This window comes from Oncorhynchus masou, chromosome 32 (assembly GCF_036934945.1).
Source record: "Oncorhynchus masou masou isolate Uvic2021 chromosome 32, UVic_Omas_1.1, whole genome shotgun sequence".
In the NCBI taxonomy this organism is placed as follows: domain Eukaryota; kingdom Metazoa; phylum Chordata; class Actinopteri; order Salmoniformes; family Salmonidae; genus Oncorhynchus; species Oncorhynchus masou.
In genome coordinates this window covers 42,690,948-42,708,047 of record NC_088243.1, presented here as the reverse complement: position 1 = coordinate 42,708,047, position 17,100 = coordinate 42,690,948, and the positions used below count along the sequence as shown (strand labels likewise).

Below are 17,100 nucleotides of genomic sequence, written 5' to 3'. Positions count from 1 at the left end.
ACCCACAGGGAGTGTAATGAAAGAAATGAAAGCTGAAATCATTCTCTCTACTATTATTCTGACATTTCACATAAAATAAAGTGGTGATCCTACCTGACCTAAGACAGGGAATTGTTACTAATATTAAATGTCAGGAACTGTTAGCCAAATACATTTAAATTCAGTGTAAGGTTTATGTAAACTTCTGACTTCAACTGCATTTGGGAATATATAAAATATGTTGGAGCCTACAGACATATGTCTAATTTTCAGCAGGAGCCATTTGCTTTCCAACCTGTGCTTTTCCCACAATTGTATTCAAAATATTGCGAAAGGCCTGTTCAGCTGTTCAGACAACTACAACTCAACAATCAGTTGATTGATAGCCTATTTGCAGCGTGTTACCGACTGTAGGCTATGCCTTGTGATTGGTCTACATTTTACAATCCACAGCTATTTATTTCTAGCAATGTCTATCAGAGCAGAGAGTGATCATAGAAATGTAATTTCATTCTAGTTCTATGAGAGATATACAGGCGCGTTTCTCTCTCACAAAACCAACGGCCACGCATTGGTCTCTAGACTTAAATGTTGCACAAACTTTATCCCTGGCCTGGCCCAACCGTAATCATTTCTCAGAATATCAGGCGCGGGCTGGAAATATGTTTTCCCATGACATTTGGGCAGGATAATTAACGAGGAGGTGTCTTAATAAACTCTGATTGCTTTTATTCAAATTGCCTTCTCTTTCAAGTTAAAGCTGCAGTATGTAGCTTTTTGGGAGACCTGACCAAATTCACACACATGTGAGTTATAGATCTGTCATTCTCATTTCAAGCGAGTCCAGTTGAGGCAAGAAGCAGTAGATATATTCTATGTGGGCTATTTCTATGATTCCCAATCTTAAATTTAGTTATTTTTGTCTTTATTTTCAGTTTTGAACACCAGCTTCAAACAGCTAAAAATACAATATTTTGGTTTCTGAAAAATAGATTTCACATCGGTTTAGATGGCAAAATGATTCTCCTACGCTGTACTTGCTACACTATTAGAATTTTAGAAACCAGGAAATGGCAGAGCCATTTCTGCATAGTGCACCTAAATTCTTTCATGCCACAAGATGTACCGGATCTGGTCAGAGGTTCCGGAATGCAACGGTCTTAAAGAGGTGCCAGATCCTGTGTGACTGGAACTGTTTGTCCTCCAAACTGATATCTTGACATTGCACTACCTCTTCTCTTCTGACAGGGGGCGATGGCGGCCACCTACTCTGCCTTGAAGAGCTCCCAGCCCACGCCGGAGCTGAAGCCCATCGAGTCTTCGTTCCTGGCCCAGCGACGTGTCAAGAAGCTCCCCTCCACCTCTCTGTAGAACCATGATGACCCCCAGACTCTAGCTAGAACACCCCCCAGTCAGTCAGTACAGCAGTAAGTCACGGGACTGAAGAGACAACCTCCGTTTAACCAGCCAAAGACCACTGACTGTACTCTGCTGTAGTCACCTCCCCCCTGCCGGTGATATCAGTCGTCTCAGTTTCCTCCTCAATAGGTGTGGTCACTGGCTGTCAATCACACCTGGACTAGTGACAGGACATGACTGGGGATAAGGAGGCAGGGGGGTAGCAGCAGGTGTTGACAAATGTGTTAGCAGTATATTTTGGATAATGAGCTGTGTGTGTGAGTCTTGAGTTTGCGAGACAACCTGCTACCACAGAGGACGTTGATGACCGCTGTTGATGTTTCGGTAGTGTTTCTGTTCTGCTGTCGTTTTGATTGGCTCTCCCCTCAGCATCACTGTGATTGGCTGCCGCTCAGCTCTCTGCACGTCTGTCTTTTGGTGTGTCGTTCTCTCTCCAGTTGATTAGCTTTACGTAGTAGTAGGCTACTGCCAAATCGATTTGTTTCTTGTTTTTGCTGGTTTTCCATTAGGAAAGCTTGAAGGGACTATGGAACAAAATGAGATCAGTCCATTGCTATCATTCTCCTATTTTGTAATGACCATTAAAGTAAAAAATATATATTTTGCCATAAATGAGACTGTACCAGAAGTAGCAATTCTGGGTAATGTAGCCACTGCTAATGTTTTTTTCCAAGCTGAGTGTCTCCCTGTCCATTTGCATGACTTACGGTGAGTCCAGTCCTAGGGAAAGTTGCAAGAAGTTGTTCGCATGGTCTGGTGCAGTGTGGCGTCATGTTGCTTTTTCCTTTTCTTATCTACACTTGGTGACCTTGCTGATTCTGAGAAGAAAAAAAAGATTGGAGAGATGTCCAAATATTTTTATTGTAAAAAAAATAAATCAAAATGAATAAGAGTATCTGTAATGCCCTAAACAAGTTGGAATGTTGAAATCTATATTCTGTTTTTTTCCCCCATTGTGTTTTCTTGGATATGCATATTTTGAATGCTGTCTGTCTTGTGTTATCTTCTGTTGTTTCCTGTTTTATGTTTTGTTGTTCGGTCCAAAGAAAGTGGTGATTACGTTTTGTAAAAGGTCGAGCACACGCTGTTGGAGTGTCCATGAGGGACTCTCCCACAATCCTCCTCTGTTTCGATGTTAAGTATGGTGTGATTGATTGTCGAAGCGATTGTACTGAGCACGCAAATGCACTCTCCTAAAGTCACTGTAAAGCATTGGTTTTCTTCTTTTACTCAAACAATATTGTTTGGGCTTTTCTGTTTTGAAATTGCCTCTCGGCTGGTTTTTCACTTATAAGTGAATGTCCGCAGGTTATTTTTTGTCTCCTGTTCAGTTTGACTCTACTACCCGGGTAAAGGTCTTTAAACACTATTGTGCCAACCTGAACCAAGCTGCGCCGGCTCTGCTATTTTAACCAGTACAGCTTGGTTTGGTTCGGCAGTGAGAGAAGCCCTGGACTTCCATCAAGTTCTTTCTCTATTTCTACTTAATCATAGGTCATAATAACTTCTATACTAAATGATCATTGTATTATTTGCTGTATTGGGATAGGACACATTTGTGGCTAAGTTTTAAGTAGCTTGTAAAGGTAACTTGACCTACAGCATACTTTTAGATCCTGTAAGCGTCTTTAGGCTTGACCCTTGACGTCTAGATATCTGAAGCATATCTGTCGAAAGGAGGTCGGTGGGTCAGGATGGGGTACAGAGGGTACGTCACCCTCTTCTGCCATTGCAGCAGTGGAGATTTGGGCCTGTAGGGTGTTAAAATGAGATTCCTTTCTATTAAAAAAAAAAAGATCTGCGCTGATCAGACTGCTTTGTCTCTGCTTTTATCTCTTATTGTCTGCATGTATGCGTACACTAATAATAATAATAATATAATACAAAATAACAGGGTTGCACTCCATTCAGGAATTGAACATGTTCCTACATTAGTCTGTCAGTGTCTTGTGTTCATACACTTTATTGACCACCTTTAAGTGTACTGTGTCCTAGACCCTGTGATGGATGTGTGTTTTCCTTTAAAACACCCCAGGGAACTGTGTTACGCAAGCAGAAAAACACTGTACATCTCACTGCAGCACACACACACACACACACACACACACACACACAGAGCAGGGGGTACACTTTCATTGTACTTCCCAAACGTCCTCCAATGCACTGACTTGCTCCTGTGATGGACCTCTGCTGCAGGCGCACACACACACACGCACTCTTGCATTTACATTTAAGTCATTTAGCAGACGGTCTTATCCAGAGCGACTTACAAATTGGTGAATTCACCTTCTGACATCAGTGGAACAGCCACTTTACAATAGTAGGCAGCTTTTAACATGGTAACACTTCTCTTCTATGTCAAACCATTCTGTTCTATAACACATTTGTGTACTGACCACACGCTCCTTGAAACGGACTACCATCCACTCATTAAAATACGCAAACTCTTACTTGCGTACAGTACTTCCACATACATTGCCTAATTCCTACCTCCTTCAGTGGCATGCAAAACCCTACATAAAAGCAAATAAAATTCTGTTCAGCATCAAATGGGAAAGCCAATTCATTCTAAACACAACTTGTTCTCTGGCAAATAGAATTAACTGACTTTTAGGATGCATATAGAGAAGGGTACTCAAATTGTACTTCACCTGACTTGTGATTGGTTAAAAGAAATGGATCTGATAGTTGGAGCTGTATTGTTGAACATGAATTGTTCTTGAAAGAACTATTTATCCTATAAAACCCAGCGAGTGTTCAATGGAAGCTACTCTAACTACTTCCACATTTTGTTACGGTACTACCTCGGCAATCTACACACAATACCCTATAATGACAAAGCGAAAACAGGTTTTTAGAAAAGCATGTAAATAAGGTATTTCTAAGTATTCAGACCGTTTGCTCGGAGTCTCGACATTGAGCTCAGGTGCATCCTATTTCCATTGATCATCCTTAATGTTTCTAAAACTTGATTGGAGTCCACCTGTGGTAAACTCAGTTGATTGGACATTATTTGGAAAGGCACACACCTGTCTATATAAGGTCCCACAGTTGACAGTGCATGTCAGCAAAAACCAAGCCATGAGGTCGAAATAATTGTCCGTAGCGCTACAAAACAGAATTGTCGAGGCACAGATCTGGGGAAGGGTACCAAAACATTTCTGCAGCATTGAAGGTCCCCAAGAATACAGTGGCCTCCATTCTTAAATGGAAGAAGTTTGGAACCACCAAGACTCTTCCTAGAGTTGGCCTCCCGGCCAAACTGAACAATCGGGGGAGAAGGGACTTGGTCAGGGAGGTGACCATTAACCCGATAGTCACTGACAGCTCTGGAGTTCCTCTGTGGAGATTTGTTGTCCTTCTGAAATGTTCTCCCGGCCAAACTGAACAATCGGGGGAGAAGGGACTTGGTCAGGGAGGTGACCATTAACCCGATAGTCACTGACAGCTCTGGAGTTCCTCTGTGGAGATTTGTTGTCCTTCTGAAATGTTCTCCCATCTCTGCAGCACTCCACCAATCAGGCCTTTATGGTAGAGTGGCCAAACAGAAGCCACTCCTCAGTAAAAAGCATGGCAGCCCACTTGGAGTTTGCCAAAAGGCACCTAAAGACTCTCAGATCATGATTAACAAGATTCTCTGGTCTGATGAAACCGAGATTGAACTCTTTGGCTTGAATGCCAAGCATCACGCCTGGAGGAAACCTGGCACCATCCTTATGGTGAAGCATGGTGGTGGCAACATCATGCTGTGGGGGTGTTTTTCAGCGGCAGAGACTGGGAGACTAGTCAGGATCGAGGGAAAGATGAATGAAGCAAAGTTCAGAGCTCCTTGATGAAAACCTGCTCCAGAGCACTGAGGACCTCAGACTGGGGTGAAGGTTAATCTTCCAACAGGACAACAACCCTAAGCATACAGCTAAGACAACGCAGGAGTTGCTTCGGGACAAGTCTCTGAATGTCCTTGAGTGGCCCAGCCAGAGCCCGGAATTGAACCCGATCGAACGCCTGGAGAGACCTGAATGTTGCTGTGCAGCAACGCTCCCCATCCAACCTGACAGAGCTTGAGATGATCTGGTGAGAAGGGGGAGAAAATCTCCAAATACAGGTGTGCCAAGCTTGTAGCATCATACCCAGGAAGACTCAAGGCTGTAATCGTTACGGAGTACTGAGTAAAGGGTCTGAATACTTTATAAATTTGCAACAAAAACAAACAAAATGAGGTATCGTGTGTAGATTGAGGAAAAACAATTTATATCAATTTTAGAATAAGGCTGTGTAAACTAACAAAATGTGGAAAAAGTGAAGAGGTTTGAATAATTTCAGAAGGCACTATCTACAGTGCATTGTCCCTCTGGGTAGTTGTCTTGGGCCGTTACTCTTCTCTATTTTTACAAATGATTTGTGACTGGTCTTACGCAAAGCTAAAATGACTATGCGGATGATCCCACACCCTACATGTCAGCACCCGAAGCAAGTGAGCTGACTGAGATTTTTAACGAGTTAGTATCAGAATGGGTGATTTTAATAATAAACTGGTCCTAAATACATTTTAAAACTAAAAGCATTGTAATTGGTTCTATACATTCCTAAACCTCGACTGGAGTTGGACATGAAGGATGTGACCATTTGAGGAATGGATGGTCAAGTCACATTGGCAAAGTTGTGAAGACGGGGAATGTCTGATTTGACACAAATCAACTGTACTAGTTGTTCAGGCTCTGGTCTTGTCCCAACTTGATTACTGTCTGGTAATATGGTCAAGAGTAGTGAAGAAAGGCTTATAGCGGAGCAACATGCCTTGCCCTTAAATGCACGTAACTAACATAAACATGCATGCCAGTCTTTCCTGGTTGAGAGTTGATGAAACATTAACTGCTTTTCCTCTAGTTATGAGTTTTATTACTGCGATGATACATTCCAGATTATCTGCATATATATATATATATAAAACCCATAAGACATGCCACCAGAGGTCTCTTCAGTCTCCAAGTCTCTCAAATTCACGGCAATGCAAAATTTTATACAGAGCCAAGATCGTATGGAACTCCCTTCCATCTCCAAATCCTCAAGCAAACAGAAATTACCTTTAAGAAAATTATTATACAACTCATGGAATGGTGGGGACTGTGAGGGGACACACACAATTTTTGTTGTATTGTTTGTATGTTTAAGTGTGTGTGATTGTCCTTGTCCATTAGTCTATTAGTGCTTTGTTACTTGTTATTGTTTGTGTGGCTACTGCTTCTGTAAAACGAGTAAATAAGCAAATAAACAAACACTCGCTCTACCTCTGTTCATCACCCTCACTCTGTGCTCTTACCTTGATGTCAGTGTACAGGCAATTCACACTGCAGTAAATAAACCCTAATAATAAACAGCCACACCCATACCAACACAGACTTTTTCTAGGTTCCTGGTAATTAATTACAGTACTGTATCTAGCATCTTTCCATGGCTCTCATTACATTGGCTCTCATTACCCTGGTCTCCTCCATCTGAAAGCAACTCGTCAAAAGTAGTGCAATATAGGGAATATGGTGCCATTTGGGACAAACCCTGGAAGATGCTGCATTGCCTCATTTCATCTGCGGTTGTAATGGCGGGCAGGTCTGTTCATTAGGGCAAACCGTAGCGACACGTTTTAAACAGAACAAGAAACAAGCATTTCTTATTGGACCGGTATAGATAGTACTTCCCCGTTTCACTCCATTTCTTAACGTCTTCTGTTTGTGCCTACTGAACACAAGTCTGTTTGATTTGGAGGCAGCACTAGATTGATGCTCCTGCTTCTATGTGTCTGATGGTCGTAAAACGCAGAGTGAAGGCTGCCTTTGACTCTTCCTCTGTCTCTGCGTGGGTGGCAGACCTTGGAAATGCTCTGATAAGAAAGAGGCAGAGCGTGTTAACACCTCTCACTCCAAAACCGTGAAGTTGAACCTATGAGCGCAAGACATTGAACAGCTGTCTTTTTGGTTGAAAATATGTAAAAAGAATATATATATATATATATATATATATATATATGTATTTTCAACATGTGTTCACTGGGATATTTGATAATAGTATGAACATCTACTGAACAACCTGATGTAATGGGTGTTTTATGCAGTTGGTTTTTACCCTTACGAAAAAAGATTGCAGTCAGAGTGCAGTAGAATTGTAGTTAGAAGGCAGTATAACTGCAGTATGCTGCAAATACTGTGTCTAAAATACCACTGTCGACTGCAGTTACAAAAAATGATTGCAGTTTTAAAAATGCAGTAAGGGTAGTTCTCATTATGGCTGAGAGCTCAATTTTGATTGTGCCTCTAGAAAGATTTTGTTAGCGCTGTGGTAGTGCGCACACAAAAAAACAAACAAAGATTGACTATTCTCTCTCTTTCAGCAGGTATCTCAGTTTCCAGCTCCTCTGCAGCACAGCCCACTAAAGTAAAAGTAGACCATATTCCCTCTGTAACTATGCTATGCCTATGAGCAGAAGACGTTGAAAAGACGTATAAAAAAAATACTTATTTTTGGTTGCACCCTGCAAATGAGTCCCCTGTCCCCTGCCTTACCCGTGGCTCTCTCCCCCTAATCCCCAGTCAGACCTCATGGTGATGTAATTGACCCTTCGCTAAGCCCCGCCCCCCTTGGGTACTGTTGCAAGCTTGGACAACATTTTCACGGGAAGCTCAATTTCCCCCCATTCTAACCACTGGTGAAATCCCCTCACAATGATCTCAAACTTTTTTTTTTTTTTTATACTAAATGAAATTAAACACAGACCCCCCCTTTCTCATCAGGAGACTCTCGGTTATGTTGTGTTGTACTGTCATTACAGTTGCTTTAAGGGAACCTGGTCAAATGAAGGTTGTAGCCACTGGATGGCTCTGAATGCACTGTCATCATGCAGCCAAAGTTACGAACCAATTTAAGAGCCAACTAGTGTTCTCTCCAATTATAATTTGGGATTTGAAAAATACTCCCCAAGACTCTGCATTTCAGGATTTGCAGTAGCAAGTTCTCTTGGTGCACTGTTAAATTATTGAGCCATTTAAAAAATAAAGAAAGTGTTTCAAACGTGAGCTTGTCCAAGATGTTGGACTCGACGACGGTTGCTATCCATTGGACCGCTGCGATTGGTTGCCCATAATTCTGTGCAGGGGTCAATCCCCTTTATCCAGCAACTGACACATCACTCCCTCCCCCTAGCACAAACATAACATAGACAGAGGAGATTTAAACTAATCTGGGACAGAGGGTCTGTATACGCACAGGGAGGGAGGGAAGGGTATATGGAGGGATGGTTATTTTCACAAGGGATTGAGGACAGGCATTCTGTGTTTTAGTAGGGAGGGAGGGAGGGGGAGAGATGTCTGAGATGGGAGAGAAACCCTGTAATACTGTAATGCATCCTGAATGATCGTATCAGGTGCCTTGTTTTGTGTGTGTGTGCGCCAGTCTTTCATGAGAGGACAGGGTTTGCATCACGTGTCCCTCTGGCTTACTTGGCTCACAAGTCACGGATGGACACAGTTGTTAGCAGTGTGTCTGTGTATGCGTGCTTTTGGCAACCTGTCTGTGGGTTATATGAGGAACCCTTCTTGGAACTATGTTGTGCGATCAAACAGTGGCAGCATCCCAAACACTAGACTAGCTACAGCACGTCAGGGTTGGGGTAAGGAAAGTTGGAGTTGACCCCAACCCTGCAGTGTGCATGCTGCAACACCCCACCAATCTCTTGCACTCTCTCATATATACGTATAATACCTGTCAAGTTTGTGGAAGCCAGGTAATCTGATCCATCACTCTTCTTCTTGTTCAAATAGCTCTTACACAGCCTGGAGGTGTGTTGGGTCATTGTCCTGTTGAAAAACAAATGATAGTCCCACTAAGCGCAAACCAGATGGGATGGCGTATTGCTGCAGAATGCTGTGGTGGTTAAGCGTGCCTTGAATTTTAAATAAATTCCAGACAGTGTCACCAGCAAAGCACCATCACACCTCCTCCACATTAGGAAACACGCATGCAAAGATCATCCATTCACCTACTCTGCGTCTCAGACACAGCGGTTGGAACCAAAAATCTCAAATTTGTACTCATCAGACCAAAAGGCAGATTTCCAATGGTCTAATGTCCATAGCTGGTGTTTCTTGGCCTAAGCAGGTTTTTTACCAAGTAGAGCTATCTTCTGTATACTACCCCTACCTTGTCACAACACAACTGATTGGCTCAAACGCATTAAGGAAAGAAATTCAACAAATTAATTTAACAAGGCACACCTGTTAATTGAGATGCATTCCAGGTGACTACCTCATGAAGCTGGTTGAGAGAATGCCAAGAGTGTGCAAAGTTGTCAAGGCAAAGGGTTGGCTACTTAGAAGAATCTCAAATAAAATATTTGTATAACACTTTTTTGGTTACTACATGATTCCATTTGTGTTACTTCAGAGTTTTGATGTCTTCACTATTATTATACAATCTAGAAAATATTTTTTTAAGAAAAACACTGGAATGAGTAGATGTGTCCAAACATATAAATGAGAGAGAGAAAATAGTTCAACCTTGGGTTAGAGCAGCTGGCTCGATCAGCTAGCTAGCAGGGGAATGAACCAAACAGATGGTACAAGGGTGTCTGATCATTCCAGGTGTGTGTGTGTGTGTGTGTGTGTGTGTGTGTGTGTGTGTGTGTGTGTGTGGAGGGGGGACAAATTACCATTGGATAAGGGTCTGAGATGCACTGAGTGAAGTTTGTCATCTTGGAAGAGCTAGTTCAAAAAGAAAGAAATTCAATTTCAGCGGTGAATGATAGGACGGGGGAGGAGGAATAGTGGGAAAGAGTGATAAATGAGTTCAGGAAGGAGAGGGTGAGGGAGAGAGAAACTAAAATGTGAACAACACCCCGCCCTTCTCCACATGCCATCTGATGCTGAGACTGTGTTGCTATGGGCAACAAGCCGAGCGGTATAGAGGAGTATGGATAGAGCCCAGCTGGAGTGAGGGAGGGAGGGGGGGCGGAGAGGAGAGGAGAGACCGACTCATACAACACACACACTAAGCCAATCACAGACAGGAGAGGAGCTAGGATAGAATCGCTGAATGTGTTATCCCTCGCGTCCTTTTCCTGTTGAAGTAGGCGAAGAGCACCGGAGATGGCAACAAAGGACATCGAGGGGGCAGAGCCAGCAGAGGGGCAAAGCAGCCAATCGGCATTCAACATGAAGCAAGCAACCAATGAGGGGCGAGTGGACTCCTCCCCATGAAATGCTTTACTGAGCTCCGATCTCTTATTAATGAATGAAGCGGCTCTGAGGCAGCACGCCACTCACTGTGCTCCCACAGAATACTAGAATCAACAACAGCAGCAGCACAGACTGACGCCCGCAACCAGCCGTGAAGAAAAACCTCAGTAAAGCGCCTACCACGGACGACATGGATTCCCACCTTCACCCTGAGGCCTCAGCACCCCCTCTTTCCGTCCCTTCCCTCCCTTTCTCAGCCCTGTCCCCTTCCCCCCGGCACGCTGGCCCTCCCTCTTCCATCGCCCGCCACACGACGCTCCATCTCCATGGGCGACTTCCGGCGGGTGACGATGGCCTTGTACGGCTCGGAGCCCCCCTCGACAGCCACCACGGCCCCCTCCTCCAAGATGGTGACCCCCAGCTCCAGCATGGAGTTCGAGGCAGCCCGCCGGCGCCTGCTGGAGATGGAGGAGCGCCAGCGTGTCATCCAGGAGATGGAGCGGCGCCTGGAGGAGCTCCGGGAGGTGTTCGTGCGCTCGGAGCAGGAGGCAGTGGAGCATGGCGAGGTGGTTACCCGCATCGCCTGCGCTGCCCAGCAGGGGGAGATGTACACGGCTGAGAACAGCCAGCGGTTCAAGAAGGGCCTGCGCTTCAAGAAGCACAGGCCCACTATCGTTTTCTCATCCATGCTAGGACTCCGCACGTGCCTGCCCTGGCCCGTCAAGCTCAAATGAACCCCCATCAACTACAGAGCACCACCTCTTCAGACCATTACCCCTTATTGATGTACAATCCCCGCTTGAGCTCTTGTTTGTTCCTGGAGGCTGGCCCTCTATGGACTAAAGACCGCCTACTGAACATATTAATTAGTTTGGCAGCCATTGGACCCAAAAGGTTACTGTACAAATGCAAAGATGTCATTGCTTGATGTGGTTGGTAGATTCTTATTTTCTGTGTTTTATGTGTTGGAAGAAATGGGAAAAACATTCAAGGTGCAAGTCTCTGAAGAGGCTACGAGCAGGCATTGGACTGTGAGGTAACATGGAAACAATTAATTTTCTCTGTGCCTCTTATGATATGCAAAGAGAGAACAGGGTTATATAACAAAGCTGGGCTTATGGGATGGGAGAGAGCGTTGAACAATATCCCTTTCCAACCCACTGAATTGAGAAAAGGGGAGCGAAGGGCAGTTGAGGATCGACAGAGAAAGGGGGAGTCAGAAAGCGTGGGTGGTAGAGGGCTATGCTCACGAAGGGAAACGTGCCTTGGCATTCCCCAGCAAACTCTCTCAGCCCAGTAATCTTTTGAGCTTTGAAAGCCAAGTCCCCAGTGGAGTTATCGTCGGCTCTCTCAGGGCGAGAGAGAAAGTAGTTCCTCCTCAGAAGCTTCCACCTGTGGCCTCTTCTTTGTCGCCTGGCAACCCAGGCCAAGCTCCCTCTCTCCTTAAAACCTTCCAGAATGTATTCAACAAACATTGTGTCCTCGGAGACCGAGGATTCAAGAACAACTTGCTTTTTTGCTGTATTTATTTCAAATCGGACCTGAGCCATGGACAATGGCGCTGATGTTATTTTGAAAACGGTAGAGCTGGGCTCTCAATGCTTTAGAGGTTGACGGAATGTTTTAGGGTTGCAATAGCCACACGAGCAAAGGTAGGTTATATATACCAAGGTCACAGACTAGCTGAGCCAGGGGGTGGATGTTTGTGCTGACGTCTAATGTTTCTAGCTCTCTGTGTTGTTGTCATGGCGAAAGGATGGCCGAGTCAGTTCTGTGAAAGATGGAGGGTTGAAAGAGGCAGCCAGAGAAGAGACAAATGAGCAAATATAGCAATTTAATGTTATTGACGTAAGCGCATTGGCACCCACTGCAATTAATGCCCCTTTTCCTAGGGAAATAAACAGAGGATGGTTCAAGGATGGGTTTGTTGATGGTTCAAGGATGGGTTTGTGTGACGGTGTCTTTGATGGTACATGGTGTTCTCTTTTTGAAAGTGTTAGCCGTTTCTCGTTTCTCACTTTATCTGGGTCCCATGCAGGTGGCCTGATTCCACAGAGAGAGGCCTAGAACAGAACACACTCGCACGATTATTTGTCCTATTTCTTCTCCTTCCTCTCCTCATTCCATTCGTCTTGGGATACCGTTTCCCCCACCCCTTTGCTTTAGTGCCAGTGTGTGTGCGTCGAAAGAACAGCCAATTCACTAGGGGGAGGGGGGGGGGGTCTATTTATGGCAATCGTAGGTTATGGCAGACACAATCTCTCTGCTACATAAATTGGAAGTGTGTGTGTGTGCACATGAGTGCAGTATCTACGACAGCTACTACTTTCCAGGTATTGTTGAAACTGATGATACAGAGCAAATATTACATCAAATTCAAGGGCAAGGTAAAGTTGTAGTTGTTTCAATGCTCAGTCATTTGGTGTATGACATGTTGGCTGGAAACAGGAAATGGTGAGGACCCTTTTAGCTAACCATGTCTCATAAGAACTAACCTGTCATAGGTGGGCAGAGGAAACACTTCAAGGTAATTGGCTTCTTCATAGCACGGTAATTGTTTCCCATTATCATTCTGTTCAAAAGCTCCATCAAGGTTCTTAGTAGACAAGAAGGGAAGTCTTTCTGGTACAATTCGATAGGCTAGTTGAAATTGTTTGGACATTTGGCAACAAACTCTTGCTCTTGTTGGAGCATCATTTGTTGATGTTTTAAATCAATGTCTTGCTTTGGTGGTATTAGGATTTCTGCTGCTTCCAGGTTGCTGTTTAATGTTAGAATAGCTTGGGATTGCTTGAGCAGCCTGGTCTCAGTGCCAGACGAAACATACTTTATGTATTTCTGAGCACCTCCAAGACGTACACTGCATGACCAAAGGTATGTGGACACCTGCTCGTCAAACATCTCATTCCAAAATCATGGGCATTAATATGGAGTTGGTCCCACCTTTGCTGCGAAGGCTTTCCACTAGATGTTGGAACATTGCTGGGGGGGGGACTTGCTTCCATTCAGTCACAAGAGCATTACTGAGGTTGGCCACTGATGTTGGGCGATTAGGCGATTAGGCCAGGCTCGCAGTCAGCGATCCAATTCATCCCAAAGGCACTCAAGGGGGTTGAGTTTGGCTTCCCCAAATTGTTGCCACAAAGTTGAGATTTCCCTTCACTGGAACTAGGGGGCCTAGTCCGAACCATGAAAAACAGCCCCAGGCCTTTATTCCCCCTCCACCAAACTTTACAGTTGGCACTATGCATTAGGGCAGGTAGCATTCTCCTTGATTCCGTCAAACCCAGATTTGTCTGTCAGACTGACAGATAGTAAAGCGTCATTCATCAATCCAGAAAATGCGTTTCCACTGCTCCAGAGTCCAATGGCGACAAGCTTTACACCACACCAGCCGACGCTTGGCATTGCGCATGGTCATCTTAGGCTTGTGTGAGGCTGCTCGGCCATGGAAACTCATTTCATAAAGCTTCTGACAAACAGTTCTTGTGCTGATGTTGCTTCCAGAGGCAGTTTTGAACTTGGTAGTGAGTGTTGCAACTGAGGACAGACGATTTTTACACGCTACAGTGGTCCTGTTCTGTGGGCATATGTCCTACCACATCACAATAACAGCACAGTTGACTGGGGCAGCTCTAGCAGGGCAGAAATTTGACAAACTGACTTGTTGGAAAGGTGGCATCCTATAACGATGAGTTTTTTTAAGTAAGGGCGATTCTACTGCCAACATTTGTCTATGGCGATTGCATAGCTGTGTGCTTGATTTTATACACCTGTCAGCAACGGGTGTGGTTGAAATAGCCAAATCCACTAATATCAAGGGGTGTCCACATTTTTGCATATACAGTGTATTGTACCTACTAATGGTTTAGTTACTTTATACAGAAACAAAGAAAGGAGGTTGGTCAGGGAGGATGGGTAGGTGTAATCCGCGACCGTTTAAGAATCCAAAGGTTGATTGTTCGAGTCTGGTCGGTGACAACTGTAGCATTTTAGCTAAATCTAAACTTAACCCAATTCACCAAACCTGGTATGTAAATTCACCTAACCTTTGTCTTTAGTTCCCCTAACAGTTTACATAAATGATTCACCAACATTAGTTCTCCCAGTAATTCTCCTTTCTTGTTCTGGTGACCCAAAAAGCAATCTGGTCTCAGAACAATATGTATAATAAGTTACGTCACCCAATTCGTATGCGAATGTACAACTGGGTAAGACGTATGAAACTATATGTCTCTCAATTCTTATATTGTACGACCATTCTTCCATTCATAATGTAACCTAAAAGGACATGAATGGAGTGTTGGGGACATCTCGCAGAGGCACATTTTATATCATGTTTTCAGATTAATCGACCTAGTGCACGAAATATGATCAAATGTACACCTCAACATTGTAGTTTACAGAACACAATACCTCACCTTTCAGGTGATATAGGTTGAATTGACATATGATACTTGCTTAGCCTATTGGTCCTTTCTGTCCTCCTCACAGCGTTGGTGGTATATGTGACTGAATGGGTCTAGCAACCCAACGATTGTGTTTGAATCTCATCACGGACCACTTTAGCATTTTAGCTAATTGGTATATATTCCTTTCTGGATTTACATTTGCTATGTTACGTCTACCCCTGAGTCCAGGTCGAGGCAAAGGTGGCAAGGTGCACAGGTGTTGGTGATTGGAAAGTAGTTATCACTTTATTTACAAATATTTATTAGTCTGTCGATTACAAGGGCTATTTAGCTTCTTTTTTTAAAGCTAGGGTGTTGAACTACAACAGACAATGATCGATGGAGCCGTCTACATGCATTCTCTACTTCTGAGGATCGCCCTACGCATAGGACATATTTGCTTAGTTCGTGAATCACAGTCCATAGCATAGGCTTACATCTTGACACATTAGGGTCAGATACGTAGGCAGTAGCTATCATGCGAGACGAGCAAAATACCTATTATAGTAGGTTGCATATATTGTGTTTTATGTACATATTAGGCTATTACATTATACTGAATATACTGGAAGCCTAAAAAGGGTTCTTCACAAATGCCTTATGCAATGTATGTGTGTATATAAGTGTGATGATGAATTCATGACCATTGTTCTATCGATGACGACCTCAAGCAGATCAGGCTCCAGGTTGGATCACTTTAAACCTAAATGTCCTCTTTTTGGCATAGCACCTTGTTGTTTTTGCTATGAAAAACAAAGTTTCCCAAAGAGCTCTGGGCCCACTTGCAGAATGAATGTAATGTTAAAATGTTTTTTTTTTCTTCCCCTCACTAAATATTTTCCCTTAACCTGTTTAATGCCTGTGGTTGAAAATAACCTTCTCACTTTTTCAAACTTTTTCAAACAGTCTTCCTTCAGGATTATCAAAATGTTCTTCACTCGTCTTGCTTCACACGTGAGTTGCAGGGACAAACAACTTAATGACAAAAGATTGAGACCTGAAGACTTGAACAAGCTTCCGAGCAAATGTCTAATCTTCAGCTCAGTGGATTAATGGCACGGCCAGCGTTCCAACCCCTGGTCCTTCTAAGCCAACCAAAATTGTCCTAACTTGTTAAAGATAACTAACAATTACTGAATCAACCACAGGTCCAAAACAAGCTTCCAACAATGTTAGCTACTTTACTACATGAATGTACTTCTATTGTGTTTAATAATTCATTTGTGATGTTAAAGTGTTTTGTTCGTGTAAAATAAGCAAAATGTTTTTGGTTTTTTTTCAAAATGTTTTTTTTCTTCTTTCGAACATGGTTTAATCTGTTTATTTACAATTATATAGATTGATATCCTTTACTATTAAATTACCATGTTAACCTTGAAAATAAGTTTAGATATATTTGAAGCTCTACTGATAGTGTTCTTGCATCGATTTGAAATAATGCAAACTGCTCATCGCTTTGTATAAGGGTTTTGCATTACATAATGGGATTAATGAATTTTGCTCATGTGTAGAATTGCTTGCATTCACATCAAATTTGATATAAATTCCCTAGTGCAGAGCTAACATTTTGACATTGTTCAGGATGTTTTGCATGTACTCTGTACTGACGGAGAGAATGGGACTTGCAAACTGCTGGTTTGGAGAGAAAAAACATAAATTGAGGCTGAGTCTGAAATGTGGTAGAATATGGTACATTTTCCTGGAGAAAGTGGGAGAATGCTTATTGCTTACCCATGCACACATTACACCATGTTCTCTTCTGCTGGGAAGAGCCACAGTAACGGTTGATTAAAAGAAACTATAAAGTCAGCTTTTACATCTGTTGGGAATGTGTCGAACGCCAGGGCACAGCTTTTACATCTGTTGGGAATGTGTCGAACGCCAGGGCACATTTCTCTCTCTCATTCTCTCTGGAGAAGTGACGCAGTTGTCCTGTCATGACTGGGAAAGAGAGTGGGTAGTCATGCGAGTCACATTGGCCCAGCAGAGCAGTGAAAGCCTGCTCAGCGTAATTGTAATGGCTCTTG

At 43.4% G+C, this 17,100-nt stretch overlaps 1 protein-coding gene across 4 annotated transcripts in view; it reads left to right on the top strand.

Annotated features, from left to right (window-relative positions):
• The window catches only part of LOC135526092 (ribosomal protein S6 kinase 2 alpha), a 109,218-nt gene extending 106,008 nt beyond the window's left edge, over positions 1-3,210 (top strand). For all 4 annotated transcript variants that reach the window (XM_064954187.1, XM_064954189.1, XM_064954188.1 and 1 more), the window contains one exon: positions 1,228-3,210. In XM_064954187.1, coding sequence (XP_064810259.1) covers positions 1,228-1,350 — 123 coding nt within the window. In that variant the 3' untranslated portion in view covers positions 1,351-3,210. The remainder of the gene's footprint in view (positions 1-1,227) is intronic.
• Positions 3,211-17,100: the final 13,890 nt, after the last annotated feature.